The sequence below is a fragment of the Pimephales promelas genome, chromosome 15 (genome assembly GCF_988280905.1).
Source record: "Pimephales promelas chromosome 15, fPimPro1.hap1.1, whole genome shotgun sequence".
NCBI lineage: Eukaryota > Metazoa > Chordata > Actinopteri > Cypriniformes > Leuciscidae > Pimephales > Pimephales promelas.
In genome coordinates, this window is record NC_142783.1 from 11363481 (window position 1) to 11383353 (window position 19873).

The window sequence follows — 19873 nt, forward strand, 5'->3', positions numbered from 1 at the left end:
AACCAGAAAGTAAAAGGAAAAAAAGAGACGTTCTTTGTCTTGGAATTACCATGTACAACGACATAGAAACTGTATTCTTTCTGTTAAGCTGTACTGAAAAAGATTTGAATATCTTTTTTATGATAATATCATTTTGTGATAACCAAAATACAGTCTTGCACATTTTCAAATGGAACAAAATTAACCAATAAATTGACAGAAAGAGAAGCATTTTTTTGTATATTTCCATTGTGCAGTTTCCCATGCCAATTAGAATGTCATTATTTCTCTCAGGGAAACTCTTAGCAGACTGATCATTTTATTGAATATCCTCTTAAAATTCAATTCAGACATTGATTTAGGGTGTCCGTGGGTCTTAAAAAGTCTTAAATTCATGAAGTTATGGCATTAAATGTTGCATACATTGCAAAAAATGCTTGTTTTCCTCAGTGTTTTTGTCCTGTTTTCCCAATACAAATATCAAAACATTTGATATGTTTCCTTGAGATGCAATTGAAGTCTTCAAAAATGTATATCTCCAGTAAATGCATCTTGATTTAAAGGGTTAGTTCACCCAAAAATTCTGATCTCAAAAACAGATCTCATTCCCCATTGACTACTATAGTAGGAAAACACATACTATGGTAGTCAATGGGGAATGAGATCTGTTTGATTAAAACATCCTTCCAAATATCTTCCTTTGTGTTCAGCAGAACAAATAAACACATAGAGGTTTGGAACAACATGAGGGTAAGTAAATACTGACAGAATTTTCATTTTTGGGTGAACTAACCCTTTAAGAATAATATGGAAATGGAAAATACTGAGGAAGAACATCCTTTGTTGCCATGTGATCAGAAGATACAGTAAAAGTTATGTCCATGTTCTTGTGGTTTATAGCAGAGGTATTGTTTTTTTGGAAGATGAATTTAAAACTAATGGATATCTGTTGGAAGTGGTTTTCAAACTCGTGTTTGTCCCTAGACATTAACGTTTCGAGAACGTGTTGACGTATTGTGTTCCCTTCAAATTTTCTTGACGTCCTCTTAAAAAGGTCTTGGAAAAAGTCCCTGTTAACTGCAATGCCATCACTTTGCATTTTACCATCTAACATTTGAAAATCTCCCTCACAAGGTTGAACGACTGACCTCTTTCTCGGTCCAAACAGTCTTAAACACGTCAACTCCATTGCAAAGGTGTCACTGAACTGCCCTTGACTCAGTCTGACGGGATTTCTTTTCAAGCGAGTCGTTGGGGTTCCCGAAACAGTAAAGCGTTTGCCATGCCCTTTAAAAACCTATACAGACAAAAGAGTGAGATAAAACAAGACACTGCCCGTGTACCTCTGTTCCCTTTGCATGACAAACAAACTCCTTGTCGACCAACGCACTGAGACATGTAGTGCGGTGTCTGCTAAGTGGGTTGTTAGTAGTATTTTTTCTGCCTTTGCTTGAAATCTAGTTGGTCGGTGTTACCTTGGACTCCCCCCAGCTTGTCCTATTCATGTGTGGAATCTCATTGTTGGTGTGGACATCATTCAAGCCGGTGTTCCAAAGCAACTGGAGGTTCCCACTTCATTAGAGCTGTGATTCGAACGTCTGGAAAGACCGCAAGCACTACGTCTGACTCTGACAGCTAGTCGCGGTGATCGCCGAGTAGATTTGGTGGAAAGGGCCGAAGACGGAACTAAATTTCAGGGGAGAAAGAATCCGCTTCAAGGATGACACCTGTTACCCTGGCGCTCACATGGTGTTTGCTCTCAATATGGACTGTAACTTCTGCTGTGCAGTTTGAAGAAAAAGGTAAGTCTAGTCAAACACTTGCATAGAGAAATATTCAGATGCATAGTTTTATTATTGCATGCATATAAACCAGTTTGGATTTGGGGTATACATGTTGGCAAATTTTAGTAAAAGAAACTTTAAAAATGCACTATTTTATATATATTTATATTTTAAATTTATATATATAAATGCACTTTGAAATAACATTTTATATTTATATATCAGAAAATAATATTTGGATGCTATTATTATTATTTTTTTAGTATTTTTTCTTTACTTATGTACCATTGCCATTATTATATACATTAAAAAAAATACTAATATTTAAACATTCCTTTCCGTTTTGTCCTAGAACTCAACGAGACCGTCATTTGCAACAACGATCAGATGCAAGTTATCATCCCCAGTGTGTTTTTTCTCAACAAAGAGCCGCCTGTTTACGTACGTTCATGCCATTTGTTTCACAAATAATTCAGTCAATCGCAATAAATCTTGCTTAAACGTGAATTTAACTTCCCACTGTCATTTCGGCTCAGGTTTGGGATTTGCAACTGAATGATCCTGACTGTCGAGGTGTTGAGGTTGAGAACGACTATGTCTTCAGCATCAAGGCGAACCTCACAGACTGTGGCACTATTATGGTAATCCTCGTTAGTGTTGTCAAGGCAGTGTGTATAATCATAAAACAGCTTCAGACAATCCCGAGGACTGGGGAACGTCCTCGGCCAATTACAAATTGATGTCAGAACATTAAAGCCTCTTAAAAAGGTTGTAAACACATGTTGCTTTAAGACAAACTACAATTTGGGCCTCTGTTGGGCTGTTAAACCTAAAAATACAAACAGTAAATTTCCTTATTTTACAATCCCTCCATAGGCTGAAAGGTGACCGTGTGCTTTATATATAGAATAGACTTTCTAAAACAAATTTGAATAAGCTAATTGTTATACGTCTCAATCGTGTTCATAATTATGTGCATTGTAATAAGTGACAACCATGAGGGTTTAATTTTCCTTTTTATTTCAATAAATAATTATTTTTTTCAATATGCAAATGCAAAGTGTTGTTCGTTTCCCTCCAGTTCGGCTGGCTAGTCCTTTCAGAGAGCTCGGAGGGGAGGGCAAACAGCCATGCGGCTCTAAATTATCCTGATTTATATGGAAATGATTACTGTGTTTTCAGCCGTGGTGAATAAGCCGGCCATAATTCAGTGTCTTACTTTATAGTCGTCCTTTTATTCTGCCCTATAACAGCGCTACAACAACCCCAGAGGACAAGCTTCGCTCTGGCATGGCATAAATCTGTACTTGAGACCACGAGTATCGTTGAGAACCTCTCTCAGGATTCACCAGACTTTTTCTTGTAAAGCCAGTAAAAGGTTAACGCGCCTTTGAGAGGGGACTAATCCCCTCTTTCTCCCCCTTTAGTAGTTTTACAGGCTTTTTTCAAACTTGCTGGTCAAAGAAGGGCGTTTTTGGATTAGAAAAATAAACTCATTGGTTGTTGAAATCAGCTGCTTTTGAGAATTGGATCTGGGAGCAGTTTTCCGCTTGATTCAAACTTAAAGATGTGAAGAATATAACACAAGCATTTGATGATAGATAGTGACGTCATGACGATGATTGGTTTTCTGAATCAGGAGGTGTGTTTGTAATGGTCAGGGAAATAAAAGGGCAATAAACTTTGTTTTACCGGATGTGGTAGGGGGCAGTTTGGCCCCTTCAGTAGCACGTCGTTTCCTTGTGTCGCCCTTTAACTTCTCACCTTTTATTGGCTTGTGAATGTCACTCAGACGTTAAACTCAAGAGTTGTTTTGCAATTGTGTCAAAAGAATGCCCACGTGAACTACAACGTTCCTTCTATTCAAATGAAGGAACATTCATTTGAATATTAGTTATCCTAGTCTGTAATTTTACAGCTGGATGAAGAATACTTTGATACTTTGAATAAACTTGAAGTTCGAAGCTTATTTTGACTCTGAAAGTTTAATATATTACTTGTTATGGATGGATGGATGGATGGATGGATGGATGGATGGGTGGATGGATGGGTGGGTGGATGGTTAGATGGCTGGATGGATGGATGGTTAGATGGATAGATAGATAGATAGATAGATAGATAGATAGATAGATAGATAGATAGATAGATAGATAGATAGATAGATAGATAGATAGATAGATAGATAGATAGATAGATGGTGGGTAGATGGTGGGTAGATAGATGGATGGATGGATAGATAGATAGATAGATAGATAGATAGATAGATAGATAGATAGATAGATAGATAGATAGATAGATAGATAGATAGATAGATAGATAGATAGATGGATGGATGGATGGATGGATGGATGGATGGATGGATGGGTGGGTAGATGGATGGATAGATAGATAGATAGATAGATAGATAGATAGATAGATAGATAGATAGATAGATAGATAGATAGATAGATAGATAGATAGATAGATAGATAGATAGATAGATAGATAGATAGATAGATAGATAGATAGATAGATAGATAGATAGATAGATAGATAGATAGATGGTGGGTAGATAGATGGATGGATGGGTAGATAGATAGATAGATAGATAGATAGATAGATAGATAGATAGATAGATAGATAGATAGATAGATAGATAGATAGATAGATAGATAGATAGATAGATGGGTGGGTGGGTGGGTGGGTGGGTGGGTGGGTGGGTGGGTGGATGGATGGATGGATGGATGGATGGATGGATGGATGGATGGATGGATGGATGGATGGATGGATGGATGGATGGATGGATGGGTAGGTAGATAGATAGATAGATAGATAGATAGATAGATAGATAGATAGATAGATAGATAGATAGATAGATAGATAGATAGATAGATAGATAGATAGATAGATAGATAGATAGATAGATAGATGGTGGGTAGATAGATGGATGGATGGGTAGATAGATAGATAGATAGATAGATAGATAGATAGATAGATAGATAGATAGATAGATAGATAGATAGATAGATAGATAGATAGATAGATAGATAGATAGATAGATAGATAGATAGATAGATAGATAGATAGATGGGTAGATGGATGGATGGATGGATGGATGGATGGATGGATGGGTTGATGGATGGATGGATGGGTAGATAGATGGATGGATGGGTAGATAGATGGATGGATGGGTAGATAGATGGATAGATAGATGGATGGATAGATAGATAGATAGATAGATAGATAGATAGATAGATAGATAGATAGATAGATAGATAGATAGATAGATAGATAGATAGATAGATAGATAGATAGATAGATAGATAGATAGATAGATAGATCAATTGATTGATTGATTGGACGGACGGATGTTCATATTTACTCCATCATTAAAAATATTTTTTTTCCCAGGCATCGGATGATACTCACATCATGTTCACCAACACGATCCGTAACAACGAAACAGATGTCATCACCAGAAGCTACATCAACATCACATTTGGGTGCCGATACCCCATAAACTACATGGTCCAGCAGCAAAATGGGGAAAATCTGATCAGAGTGGATGTCAGGTGAGCTTCTCCTAGTCATGACATCACCAGTTAATTAAGTCTGCAACTTTAATTTCGTAGCTCGTCTGTCTGAGACTCCAGCACTCTATAAGTAGTAATGGCTTTAATTATCACTGTTTTTCCAAGCTTAAAAAAGGCCAAGCCCCTCACTAATTGTTTGTTTGTATGTAAACACAATAAAGGAAGCTAATGGTAACAAAAGACTGCCCTGGGGTCCAACTCAAGAGTTTCCTTCAATATTCATTAAGCGAACCTTTCAGCCTGTTCAATGAGCCTTTTAACATTCTCTGCCCCGCAGGACAATCACTCTAAACACTGAGGATGGAAATTTCTCGGTCTCTATGCTGCTCTATAAAGATGAAGAGTTTCAGGATAAATGGACCACTGTTCCTTCCCTCACACTTGAGGACAACATCTATGTCAAAGTTTACATGGTGTGTGTCGAGAAGAATAGGTGACATTACAAACTACAAGCTACCGAGGGCTTTCATGATAGACGCCATGTGTTTTCTTTATGCTGCAGTTGGGAACTATAGTTCTTTGTTTTCAGATGAACAGAGCTTTGCTTTCATTAGTTATTTTGTTTGGGTTAAAATATAATACCTAGACTAAATACTAAATACCTATCCACAAGTTTCCTACACCCCATGATGCCTTGCGTCAAAAGTGGGCGCGACTTCCGGTTGGAAGTAAACAAAGCGCGATTTGACATGCTTGACACTTGTTCATTCAACAGTTGACAGTCATTCAAGTTATAGCGATCCAAACTAGCTAACGATGTGGGAACACAACCTCAACGAAATTAAAAAGGGTGAAATAACAGTACCTTCACCCTCCGCAGTAGTTGATTGGGAGTATTATAATAACATTATTAATAATCAATACTCATCAAGGCATGGTGACAGACAGTTGTGCGAACTGACAAACAATTAAAATAAAAAATACACACTTAGTCATTGTGCTTTGGAGTTTATTCAAAATTATAAATGAATGTGCTGCTTGAATACATTAACTGGCACATTTGGTATTCTGTCAACACAGGCTTAGATCCTGAGTTTAGCTGTAACATCAGTAGCGAACAGCCAAACACATGCTGATAGAGTTTATAGAACATTAAGAATTTAAACAAATGTACACAGGAAGATTCGTCGTCTTTTGGGAGGTGATGGAAACTACAGTCGTTGGCAGGATCACTGTGATTTCGTTTTCAGCTTATGTTCAAAACAATCATGTTTAAGCCACTGAATTAGTTTAGTCCGGCTATACATACAACCGCGAACAGCACATGTTGTCCCTGAGCTCCGTAACGACATCTCTCATAAAGATTTGCGTCTTTAAATAGTAAAATAATTCTCCGAAAAACAGCTAGCCTCTTCGCTAACTAACACACAAAATACCATTGGAATGCTACTTCCGCCGCGTCACCGGAAGTTTCACCCACTTTATTTTTTACAGGAGCGCCCCTCGGAAGCTTGTGGATATCTATCTGTCTGTCTGTCTGTCACTCTATCTACCTGTCTATCTATCTTTCTATCTATCTATCTATCTATCATCTATCTATCTATCTATCTATCTATCTATCTATCTATCTATCTATCTATCTATCTATCTATCTATCTATCTATCTATCTATCTATCTATCTATCTATCTATCTATCTACCTGTCTTAATGTCTGTCTGTCAATCTACCTGTCTGTCATTCTATCTACCTGTCTGTCTGAATGTCTGTCTATCTGTCATTCTATCTACCTGTCTGTCTATCTGTCTGTCTGTCTGTCTATCTACCTGTCTGTCTGTCTATCTGTCTGAATGTCTGTCTATCTTTCTTTCTATCTACCTGTCTGTCTATCTACTTGTCTATCTGTCTGTCTGTCTGTCTATCCATCTATCTACTTGTCTGTCTGTCTGACTGTCCTTCTATCTTTCTATCTACCTATCTGTCTATATAGCTGTCTGTCTATCTGTCTGTCTGTCTATCTATCTATCTGTATGTATGTCTGTCTGTCTATCTGTCTATATTTCTATCTGTCTGTCTATCTATCTATCTGTCTGTCTGACTGTCTTATCTATCTATCTATCTATCTATCTATCTATCTATCTATCTATCTATCTATCTATCTATCTATCTATCTATCTATCTATCTATCTATCTATCTATCTATCTATCTATCTATCTATCTATCTATCTATCTATCTATCTATCTATCTATCCATTTATCCATCTATCCATCTATCTATCTGTCTGTCTGTCTGTTTGTCTGTCTGTCTGTCATTCTACCTATCATCTGTCTGTCATTCTACCTATCATCAAATGTATAAAGAAAAGATGTAATGTGGAAAATCACGCAAACTACTTTGAAATTAACACGCCAACCAAAATTCCCTCTTTAAAACGCTATGATCCTATGAGCGGTGTACGGAATGTACCAGTAATGTACCGTCTTTGTTCTTGGAAGACGCCGGCACATATTCTGTATATCTGGTGACAAGCAGACAATGGAGTTAAATGTGCTAATGAAGCTATCTGGACTTTTTTCTTGCAGGTTCCAGCAAATCTGTTTCTGAGAGTGGAGAGATGTTGGGCCACACCAACCAAAGACCCTTACAGCAACATTCAATACACCTTTATCAGGGACAGGTCAGTGACACAATCAGTTCAATCAAAATGTTATAATGCAGCCATTCATTTTTAATATGTTTGACATGAGCTTTTTTTAATTGATTTAAAATCAAATTGTGATTAACTATCTGTCTATTGTCTGTTGTGTAAAATGCCCTCCTTCACAGCTTCATTACTCCTTTGCTCGTGTTGTAAGTGAGTGCTTCATTCAGTCATATAACCAGTGGTGTGAAAGGGTGTTGTTGAGACACACAGCACGGCTTTGAAACCGTTGCTAAAGGAGTGGGTGACTAAACAAAGTATGTTGCTTCAGTCATGTGACAGTCTGTGGCCGTGTGCATTTCAGTTTAACAGCTGTGCTTATCCTTGACTACCCAGAGAGATTCTCCACCAGGGAAAAGCTATGAAGCATGTCATTTCTAGGAACAATAGAGAAACAGGTCCAATTTAAATATCATTTATCAGTACAAATATCATACTGCCAACTTTTCTCTCCACATCAGCTGTCCAGTGTTATGGAATGACCAGACATTAGCCGTGATGAGGAACGGTCAAGGACCGGAAGCTCTGTTCAGGATACAAATGTTCAAGTTTGTTGGCAGCTCCTACACAGATGTTTTCCTGCACTGCAATGTCCAGATCTGTCATAACACCGGAGTGTGCCAGCCTGTGAGTCAGCCTTATTGACACCTATTTACCATTCAGTCTGATTTTGAAACAAGTCTTTTCTGCTCACCAAGGCAGCACTCATCTGATTAAAAGTTCAGTAAAAACAGTAATATTTTGAAATATTATGTTACAATTTAAAATCACCATTTTATATTGCAATATTTTTTTAAATAGTAAAGTAAAGATATTTACTGTCCCTTTTGATTAATTATTCGATGGCATTATGATTATAAAATGCACAAAACCACCATGAAAGTACTATAAAGTATAAATGTAGTCCATATGATTTGTGTAAAATCCTGCACTTTATATTCTTTTTGGGCCTTGTCAATTTGAACCGCCAACCTAAACATGCACATGGGTGAAAAATAATAATAGTTTTCTTGTTTTGGTAAAAATCTATTGGTTGAGAAATATTGTGTGACTTTAGTGACTTTAAACCCTTGGATTACAGAACTGCTCTGCTGAAGATGTATCACTACGGACACGCAGGGATGTTGCGTCGTCTCACACTGTCTCGTACGGACCAATCAGAAGGCTCAAAGCTAACCTGGACAATACTAGTCTGAGTAAGTCTATAAACCACCATACTTATTGATGTACTGGTAACACTTCATTTTACGACCTGCAAACAACAGCGTAAGTAAACCGAAATTACGGTGTATGTTTCTGTAATTATAGTGTACTTCTGTACAGGGAACAATATGTTAAGTTTTGGGTAATAAAGGGGTAACAAGCAGATATACAAGCAAACTATTTAAAATGTAATAATTTTTAAACTAACAGGTACCTATTCTGTTAATATATTCCAGGCAAAAATTGCACATCTGGTGTATTTAAAAGTTATCACATTTCTGGCAAAATATGTTCTTGTGCAATTTTACAGGGTAATTTTGACATCTGTGGGTTGAAAATGAAACGAGTATATATATATATATATATACAGGGCCTGAAATTAACACCCGACCACCTGCCAAATGCGGGTGAATTTTTCTATTGGCGGGTAACACTGTCAATCTACCTGCCACATTGGCAGGTAGCCAATGAGAATTGAGTGATTCATTAGGATTTTTACATTTCAACTAAGTCCGCCACTGCGTTTGACTTTAGCTAAAATGTGGCGGCACATTACTGGGGTAAAGACTAAGAGGCCAGCTGAAACAAACAACCAACAAAAAGATGAGGATGAGAAAGTAAAAGTAGACATTTTAATACAAAGTGGACAATTGGCGGCAGTGGCAAGGTTCGTGAGCGGCTGATTTATGACAGCGACTGTTTCGTAACGTTCATGCGATCAGAAAGGCCCTTTTCTGACTACGTTTGGATGTGCGAGTATTAACCTGTTGGTGAGATGGGATAAGATAATTTAACGCTGATGTACTGTAGCCTACAGTACAATGACAGTTGCAAAGATGTTTGTGCGTGTGCAACTGTGCATGTTGGGAGTTGGGAACCAGTGAGAAAATATTCGATACCCGGTAACTTTACCAGTAATAACACTATTAATTTAGTTCATAGCTCCTGAATGCTGTAACTAAAAGCTGTCAGGATCTGTCTACGTGACTAAATCAGCCATCAACACAGCCACGTGTGATTTGTTTACATATACGAGCTGCGGTAGGTCTATCTGTTGAGTACATACTAAAATCAATGAATAAAAAGATTTAAAAAAAAAGTATGTTCTTAGAGTTATTATTATTACTTGACAGCACTTAAATGTGTATTCTTACAAGTGAAAGAACAATATTGTGAAATTCCCCCTTTTTTTCACCTTTAGCCTATATAAAGGTGAAAAAACCCCAGGAATTTCACAATATTGTTCTTTTTACCAGCCATTTTTTTGGCTGAGGCAAAATATGAGGCAAAAAAAAAGTGGCTGGTAAAAAGTCTCTGTGGCAGGTGAATTTTTAGATCCACCTGCCACAGTGGCCGGTGGCCAAAAAAGTTAATTTCAGGCCCTGTATATATATATATATATATGTATATGTGTGTGTGTGTGTGTGTGTGTGTGTGTGTGTGTGTGTGTATGTATATATATATATATATATATATATATATATTATATATTTTTATCAAACTTGTATATTTTATTTCATTAATTTCACTTAAATAACAATTAATAGGTAATTATCATTGCCATTTAAGTGAAATTACTGAACTTAAATATACAAGTTTGATAAAAATCATCATTAAAGAAGAAAATTTCAAATGGCATTTAGAGGCTTTTGCATCTGAACTCTTCATATATATATATGGCTGTATGTAAGCACAGTATGATAAAAAAAAAAAAGAATTTATTGGCTTTTCTTACTAGGTTACGTAATGTTAAGTAAAAAAAAAAAAAAATGTTTCTGCTATGATTTAATTTAGACCACACCATGTTGTACTTAGTACTTATCACATTGTATTGCAATGACACTTAAATGTCAGGGCAAATATATCTCTATATATATATATATATATATTTTTTTTTTTTTTTTTTTCCTTTCTCTATTACTGTGCAAATAGTACTGTGTAAATTAAAGTGGCGCTTGTTATCCCCTTGTTCTGTTTAATTACAGGGTAAGTATATTTTATTTATATATATATATATATATATATATATATATATATATATATATGGCTGTATGTAAGCACAGTATGATAAAAATTTAATTTATTGGCTTATTAACGTGTATATATATATATATATATATATAGGTGTCAAAATTACCCTGTAAAATTTCACATAAACATGGAAGTACACTATAATTAAAGAAAGTACACCGTAATTTCGGTTTACTTTTGCAGTTGTTTGCGGATCGTAAAATAAAGTGTTACCCCTATTTTTAATGCCTATTTGAACATATCCTCTTCCAGGTTCAGATATGCCCTCTGTCGAAACCTTTGTTTTGGCTGGTCTGCTGTTCGTCCTGATTGTCATCACAGGAGTTTTTGGGAAACTCTGGCTGCAGAGCAGAAACTCGTATCCGGCCCGAGAGGCCCAACTCACCCTCTCCAACATCCACCATATCTCAGAGGTGGCCAGCTAACCTAGGATCTCATATACGCACAGTACTGTATGAAAAGTGTCGTCTGCTAACCTGTAGTGCATTTTATCGTAGTTGTTCTTTTTGTCTTTTATTGTGAAATAAATGAACAAATAAATAAGATCTCTAACAGCTTACTTACTACAAATGATGTGCTGTATTTGAGGCACTTTATGGTTTTGAAAAAATGATGAAGAAAATTTTGTAAAAAGAAATTCTCTAGATTTTAGGCTGCGTCCGATATAACATACTCTCTTGAGTTGGTACTTATTTTTTAAATAAATAAGACAGCTAAAAAAGTATGTTCTATATAGTATGAGTGTGTAGTATGAATATAATCTGGATGTACTACATTGGCCATGTTGTCTTTATCATGTGACCTGTGTCATTCACAAATCCTGTCCTATGGCCTCATGGGATGGTAAAGTGTCCATCGTTTGCACACTTCAGAATCTCAGCGAAAGTAATAGGTCATCCGGGTACTTTTTGCCAACTCTTTTAAGAGTACTTTGAATTCGGACATGCTTCTTTTGTCACATACTGTTTTTTTTAATCAATATATTATAGGAAAGGATGCTATTTCGGGCACAAATTCAGTTATCTAATCCAATGACATTTGTTTAATTTTAAGTGTGACTTAAGTGAAATACATTTTTGAGGGTGACTACAACATGAAGTATTTTGTTGACTATAGTTCTATAGTCAACAAAATATAGTTCTATAGTTCTATAGTATGTAACTAGTTCTATAGTTCTATAGACTATAGTTCAAGACTATAGTTGACTATAGAAACCAAAAGTTTAAGCTGACATTTGTTTAGGTTTAAACATGCATGACTGTGCATTAATATTGGTAATGAATTAGTTAGATTAATCTAATGCTTTTAACAAAGCAAACAATTGTATGTTACAAAGAAAATATCCTAAACACATTTAAAAACTGCCATGGCCATGTTTGCATGTATGAATTACCAGGACAGGTTTTAAAATGTCTCCCCAACATTTAACAACGATAACACTCAGTTAAGAGCATAGTGAAAAGATACAGTAGGCAAGGTGTTGATTTTAAAAAATGTAATCAGCCAAATCACATTTTGTCTTAAATCTACTGATATCAACAGGTGTCTGTTGGAGCTAGGGTAAAGTACACATAAATAATTATTTCAAATAAGTATGAAAAACATTGTGTTTATGATAACAGCTTCAGACATGAAGGGACTGAAATAAAACAATAAAAGCAACATAGGACATTGGTACAGTTAATGGTATAATATGGGACTGTGGTTGGGTGCTTTGATCTGATGATGCCATTTACATGGTAGCCTACTCCAATATACTAAAAACTATGGTAGTATTTTAACAGGAGTGCATTTCCCTAAGCCAACTATGGTTGAAGTTCCGTCGTTACCAATAGACTTCAATGGAAATTGCGATAGTTGGCCAACAATGCTTGGAAAACGAACGCACACCAGCATAGGGTCATCTTGATTTCGCCAAGTGCATGTTCCTGGGACTGGTCAACATATTTTGTTGATCCTGGAACAACATTCCTGTCCAAAAATGTATTCCTCCTAGTCCTAACCCTATCCCTACCCATAATAACTTATTCCAAAAATCAGATGGAAATTATAGGTGAAAAACACTGATGTAGAAGCATAACTCTGATTGTAAGCCTAAACTTGACATAAACTGTAAACTTGTCCCTCGAATCTAATTGGTTGATTGGAATGTTGTTCCAGGATCAACAGAGATGTTGATCCAGGAACATGTTGCACTTGGTGAAATCACGTTCCACGGTCACCCCAGCGTGGTATTATCATAGCACTTTTTGTTAGTGTGTCTGTTTAGTCTCCGCCCATCTAGGGCCTCACTTCACTTTAGTATATCAGTACAGTGATACACAGATTTCAACAGAAAAAAAAATACAGACTGCAGTGAAAACATCGTCTCTGTCATTATACTCGATGAAATATTTATAATAATTAATTAAACACGTCACTGCCCACTGTCAAACTACTGAAGACTCGTCACAGATTGACGGTAAGACACTTTCATGTCTTTCTTTGTTTACTTTGACTAGTTTCCTCACCGGTTCCGGTCGTTGTTAAAATAGCTAACTTTAAACGTATATTTCCCTCGGGTTAACATGATATATGTTTGTTTGTCTACGACGTTTAATAATTACGTAACGTTATGTTTGTCGTTTATTATTTATTATCCTGCAGTTCGCGGCTAGCCAGCTAATGCTAAAGGCTTTGTGTTTGTCAGTTTAACAAATTAAAACATTGACCTGTCATGATACTATAAACATAAATATGTATGAGGATGGTTCATTTGCGTTTAATCGTTGATTATTGATCTATAGTTGATCATGGTAATGTCAGGTTCATGTTGTCAGGCGGGAACAACAACAACAACAAAAGCTGCATCAGGTTTCATCAGGAGTTTGACTTGATTGAGTTCAAGGCATCTGTAAAACATGTTTGGTATCATGTCATATTTGGGAAACATTTCATGTTCTCATATTTAGTCTTGTATAGGATAACTGGAGTCATGTCATATTAATTTGAGGTTACCATGGTTTAACTAGATGTTCATTTTTGTTTTATTTGTAGAAAATCCATAGTTAATTTTCCTAAGGGTTGGAGGATTAAGAGCCACAGGTTCTAGACCCTTTATGGCTTAGGAGAGGATTAGCTCTGCTGTCTGCTATCACTTTTGGCAAATGAGTGTTTGCAATAAAAATAATGATGAGATTTAACTATTCAATGATCTGTTTTTCCATGTAATTTACAGTATAGCTCAAAACATAGCCTACCCCTCAAGCAGAAGCAGGGTAGAATGGAATTAATAAAATAATTATAATTAAAAAAAAAAAAACATGTCTCTTTTCTCCACTTTGGTTGTGATAAGGTTCTCTATCATTATCTTGTGTCATGCACCCCATCAGAATTTTATAAGAACATGTATTATTATTATTATTATTGTGTAACTATATTGTTACATAATAATAATATATATATATATATATATATATATATATATATATATATATATATATATGAAGAGTTCAGATGCAAAAGCCTCTAAGTGCCATTTGAAATTTTCTTCTAGAATTATCATTTTTATCAAGCTTGTATATTTAAGCTCAGTAATTTCACTTAAATGGCAATGAAGATTACCTATTAATTGTCATTTAAGTAAAATTACGGAACTTAAATATACAAGCTTGATAAAAATGATAATTCTAGAAGAAAATTTCAAATGGCACTTTTGGCTTTTGCATCTGAACTCTTCATATATGTCATATTTTCTTTTCATGCAGTAAGGTGATTAATTTAAGCATCAATCTTTTTGTTGGAAGACATTAACATTTCTGTGTGTAGCTCATCATGAATTGTCACATTACTAGAATGTCATTTGAAAATGTATTATAAGTCTATGTGCACTTTACTTGACAATTACTTTTTTTGTAATGCTTAAAATTAACCTATTACAATTCCAATTGGATTGAATTTATTTAGTGAATTAATGAAATACCACCATATGCTTTATGTTACAGCACAAAATAAAATGAAACCAAATGAGCCTTTTTCTGATATGCATGAATATCTGTGGACTATCAGATTGAAGTGTGACAGTTTTTTTTACATGTCTACTAATAAACAAACATAATTATTTATTATTATTATTTACTATTATTTATAATTATTATTTACTAATAATTGAGTTGTGCAAGTTTCAACAGACCATTAAGTTATTCCATAAAAATGTAGCCTACATCTGTATGTTTAGCTTTGAGCCCCACTAAGACTGAAATCCTCAAGTCATGTCATGTTTTGAATAATTTTGACATTCTGAAACCATGCTGTCTGTTGTAAGTACCACTGCTTGTGCAACTATGTTATATTCCACGTGAGCATTAGATACCAAACACCTAAGTGTTCAAAAAAAAAACATCCTCAGAAGTGTTTTGCTGTTTCAAAAGAAGACAGGCAGGCTGACACGCCGGCATTGTACACAAACACACAAACATCTCGCAATGTCTTTGCCCAGCTGGAATTACGAGGACTATGTGGAAAGTGAGCTCGTTAATTCAAAGCTTACACCACAGTATGACCAGTACCCTAACCCCCACCCCCCACCCCAACTGACTCAGACAGTTTCCATGTAGGTCATGCCGGCTGAGTCTAACTGCATATGTCCAGTCAAGCCCTGTCATGTTAGAAAGGGAGAAGCTTCTTAAATGACATTGCAAGATCTTTATGGAAGTGTTTCTTTTGAGTTTAAGCCATGTCTGATTCCTGTAACATACCGTTCAGAAACAAGGAGTCGTGTACCATCTCAGTCCTCGAGGAACGTGACTATGCAACATTAGGAGAGTTGTGAAATGGCAATGCAGTGGTTTAGTAATTTGGTAAACAGACTGCGAGAGGTCAACTGATTCTGATTTACACTTATCCCTTTTAGGAGGCGGTGAAACTTTCCACATGAATGGCATGCATAGATGTTAAGCCAATGACACCCCACATGGGTATCCAAAATAAGATCAGGTCTAACGGTCTGTTTTCTTTTCTTCCACAGTGTTTGCCGTAGTCTCTCTGTGTCAAGAGACTCATTCATATTTTCAATGGAGGAGCTTCATATCCATTGTCTGAAATGTGTCAACCGCCGATGTATGATTAGACCAGAGGCCAGCATTTCCTGTGACCTCATGGGTTGCCCTCTTGTGTGTGGGGCAGTATTCCACTCATGCAAACTGAATGAACACCGCTTACTGTGTCCGTATGAAAGAGTCCCGTGTTTGAACTTTGGATTCGGATGTCCGTTTACCCTTGCCAGGGCCAAAATGGCACAGCACCTTGAAACATGCCCTGCCAGTGTTGTGTGTTGCACCATGGAATGGAATCGATGGCCAGTGAGTTACACAGATCGCAAGTCCTACGAGAACTTGAGTAAGGAGGTTTTTGATGTGGAGCAGCTGGACATGGCTTTGGCCCTCCAGGATCAGCGAATGTTGCTGGAGTCACTTAAAATGGTGACCACTGTGACAAAAGCTCTGAAAGAGCAAAATCAGGACAATTCCAGTCCCCAGGAATTGGACCCGGAAAATGAGTTGATTGAAATGGACGTGGAACCATATGGTGAACCTTACACACCTTCAGTGGAAAACAGTACAAACTTTGCTGCCACTTTGGACATTCTCCGTAGTGCAAAGAATATTGACTCAATTGTGAACAATCCCAATGGTGTGGAACAAAATGGAGCTTGCAACGGTGTCAGGAATGGCGACGAAGACATGAGGAACGACCCAACGAAAGAAAGTGACACTGATTCCGATTCCGATCTGGGAGCGGTAGGTGGAGCTGACTGTCCTTTTCCAGTAGATCCTGAAGACGAAGGAGATGATTGGTTGGAGACCAGTGGATGCGGTGAATCTTCCGAAGAAGAAGGAGACGTGAATGGTGGGATAGAACTAAATGGACTTAGTAATGAAGGGGATGGTGATAACCAGGTCAGACTTGAAAGGGTCAGTGGCTCTTCAAACATTGGGCAGGTTTTACCTGATCATTCCATTCCTATTTTAGCACAAGATCCAGAAATGGCCCACTTGCCCCAATTACCTCTTCCTATGCCCATCCCTCTACCTAACCTGATGCGCAACAATGTTCTGCACCATTTGCCTTTCAGAATTGAGGACCGATGGCTGGAACGCAAGTTGGACAGTCTCCAGGTACTCAGGGGAATGAACTTGTTTACAATCAACGGTCGAAGGACTCTGTTATCTGACCACTATTTTTTCAAAGCCAAGATGGAGGACAAAGCGGTGGACACGTCAGACCTTGAGGTGGCAGATGATCCAATGGGTCTCCACGGCGTTGACCTCATCACTGCTGCCTTGCTCTTTTGTTTGGGGGACTCACCTGGAGGTAGGAGCATCTCGGACAGCCGCTTTGTAGACGGGTATCGCATCGACTTTGGCACACAGACCTTCTCCTTCCCTTCTGCAATACTGGCTACCAGCACCATGGTAGGTGACATCGCCTCAGCATCTGCCTGTGACCATGCCAGTCCACAACTCTCCAACCCCAGTCCATTCCACACCCTCAGATTAGACCTTGTTCTGGAATGTGTTGCTCGCTATCAGACCAAACAGCGCTCAATGTTCACCTTTGTATGCGGACAGTTGTTTCGCAGGGATGAGTTTTCTTCCCATTTTAAGAACGTCCATGGGGACATCCATGCTGGACTTAATGGTTGGATGGAGCAAAGGTGCCCGTTGGCGTACTATGGATGCACCTACTCGCAAAGAAGGTTCTGCCCTTCGGTACAAGGTTTCAGAATAATCCATGACCGTCACCTGGGCTCATTTGGAGTGCTACCTGGGTTAGCAGCATGTCCCAATGAGCCTCTATCCAGAACTGACACCTGCCAGTTTAGGTCCCACTGTGACCACCTTAGTGACCTGCCCTTTGAGTTACTGCAGCACATTGCCAGCTTCCTGGACGGCTTTAGCCTGTGCCAACTCTCCAGAGTGTCTTGCACTATGAGGGACGTGTGTGCCAGTCTTCTTCAATCCCGTGGCATGGTGGTCCTGCTCTGGGATAAGACGAACCGAGCAGATGGAACCTCATCCTGGCAGATTACAGACAAGGTAATCAAGGAAAATTCATCTTTTTATTATCTTTAAACACCAAAAAGCTTTTATCTCTTTTTTATTTTATTTTATTACAATCTAAGTTGTTGATTTTTTTTTTTTTTTTTTTTTTTTAGGTGTGGCGGTTTAGTACAGCGTTTGACACTGTGAACGAGTGGAAGTTTGCTAACATTTCCAGCATGGCCGACCACCTCAAGACGTGCAAGTTTAACATGATAACAAGGAGGGAAGAAGCAATCCCACTCCCATGCATGAGTTTCACAAGAGAACTTACTAAAGAGGGACGCTCACTACGTTCAGTGCTTAAACCAGTGATATAGACTGTAGTCAAATGCTGAAGAAGATTTCATTTTATAATACGACATGCCTTATGTGTTTTGGTGAACAGCAACATAATCATTAAAACAAGCCTCAACTTAATAAACCACTTTTGAAAGTGATGAAACAATATCTACCTGTTGTATTTGGTAATGGTTGTGCTGTCTTGTGTTTTTGATACATTATATTCAGTCTTTTTTTTACAAATTCATTGCTTTTGTTGAGATATGTAGCTTCAAACCAGAAACACTGAATTGTTAAATGGTGATGACCAAATGGAAAACCATCGTCTGCATTTTTGTAAATCAAGAATACAGGATTCAAGTGCTTCTATAATGTAGATCAGTGATTCTCAACTGGTTTTTATTTTGGACCCAAATTTACGTTGTACATGATATGGTGACTGTACATAATATCGGGTATAACCCATATTTACTGTTGCCTTGTTCATGCTTTCTTTTACCTTGCATAGCTTTTCTCCTTGAGGATTAATATCAAGCAAACAGTCTTTTTTGGAATTTCATTTGACAGATGAATTTGATCCAAAATACAGTTTGATTGGCTGTAAAGCATAAGATATGGGAACCATTCCACCTTTTAAAAGTCAATTTTTCCCCCTGCTGTCACAAAACAGATCTGCAAACCACCAGTTGAGAACCACTGATGTAGATTTTAATCTCCTGATTTCTCTCTCGTAGATTTAAAAGTCTACGACAGTCTTAGATATTTTTCCTTTTTATCAGTCTATCAGAACTAACTAACACAACAGTAATTTCTCTAAGAAGCATTTATGGAGTTTTTAGCTGTGTAGTATATAGTACTTGACACTTGACACTTCCAGTGGTCATCCTTTGTCTTTTAAAACGTAAACAGAAACACATGTTAATGTGGTTGATCTATGTTGATGGCATGTGCTGATTGACAAATTACATTTTACAATCTTCCTGATTGTGAGTCGTTGCACAAAACCTGCAGGACAGGTACAAGACTGCAGTTGTAGCCTGTCATGAATCTTTGGTTGCACACGGTGCATCTGCAGATGTACTTTTTTTGTCTCAGGGGTTTAACATAAAACACATGCCATTATAGACAGTTTATCTGTGAGAAACTTGATTTGAGATTGTGATTCTTCCACTTTTATTTGTTAAAGTCGAGACAGAGTTTACTGTTCAGTTTTACTGTGTCTTTTCAGGTGTGCAGTTGCAATGTTTCAGTTCATTAACCTTTTTTTAGGTTAATCTGAGAATTTTTTTAAGGAATTAGTTG

The 19873-nt window shown here is 37.1% G+C and overlaps 2 protein-coding genes across 2 annotated transcripts; both read left to right on the forward strand.

Annotated features, from left to right (window-relative positions):
• The first annotated feature begins 356 nt into the window (after nt 1-356).
• On the forward strand, nt 357-11755 carry LOC120480216 (pancreatic secretory granule membrane major glycoprotein GP2). Its single transcript, XM_039673216.2, has 9 exons — nt 357-1781; nt 2116-2204; nt 2300-2404; nt 5154-5314; nt 5613-5748; nt 7858-7952; nt 8438-8603; nt 9058-9172; nt 11463-11755. Exons 1-9 carry the CDS (start codon nt 1700-1702, stop codon nt 11633-11635), a joined length of 1122 nt encoding a protein of 373 aa, XP_039529150.1. The 5' UTR covers nt 357-1699; the 3' UTR covers nt 11636-11755.
• A 1662-nt stretch (nt 11756-13417) lies between these two features.
• On the forward strand, nt 13418-18743 carry fbxo30a (F-box protein 30a). Its single transcript, XM_039673215.2, has 3 exons — nt 13418-13671; nt 16216-18286; nt 18406-18743. Exons 2-3 carry the CDS (start codon nt 16262-16264, stop codon nt 18607-18609), a joined length of 2229 nt encoding a protein of 742 aa, XP_039529149.2. The 5' UTR covers nt 13418-13671; nt 16216-16261; the 3' UTR covers nt 18610-18743.
• Nucleotides 18744-19873: the final 1130 nt, after the last annotated feature.

Bases quoted from the DNA above. Each gene is read 5' to 3' on its own strand.
- LOC120480216 (XM_039673216.2), top strand. From the start codon at position 1,700: ATGACACCTGTTACCCTGGCGCTCACATGGTGTTTGCTCTCAATATGG. The intron at 5,749-7,857 runs GTGTGTGTCGAG...TTTTTCTTGCAG, and splicing joins TCTATGTCAAAGTTTACATG to GTTCCAGCAAATCTGTTTCT. The intron at 9,173-11,462 runs GTAAGTCTATAA...ATCCTCTTCCAG, and splicing joins CCTGGACAATACTAGTCTGA to GTTCAGATATGCCCTCTGTC.
- fbxo30a (XM_039673215.2), top strand. From the start codon at position 16,262: ATGGAGGAGCTTCATATCCATTGTCTGAAATGTGTCAACCGCCGATGT. The intron at 18,287-18,405 runs GTAATCAAGGAA...TTTTTTTTTTAG, and splicing joins CCTGGCAGATTACAGACAAG to GTGTGGCGGTTTAGTACAGC.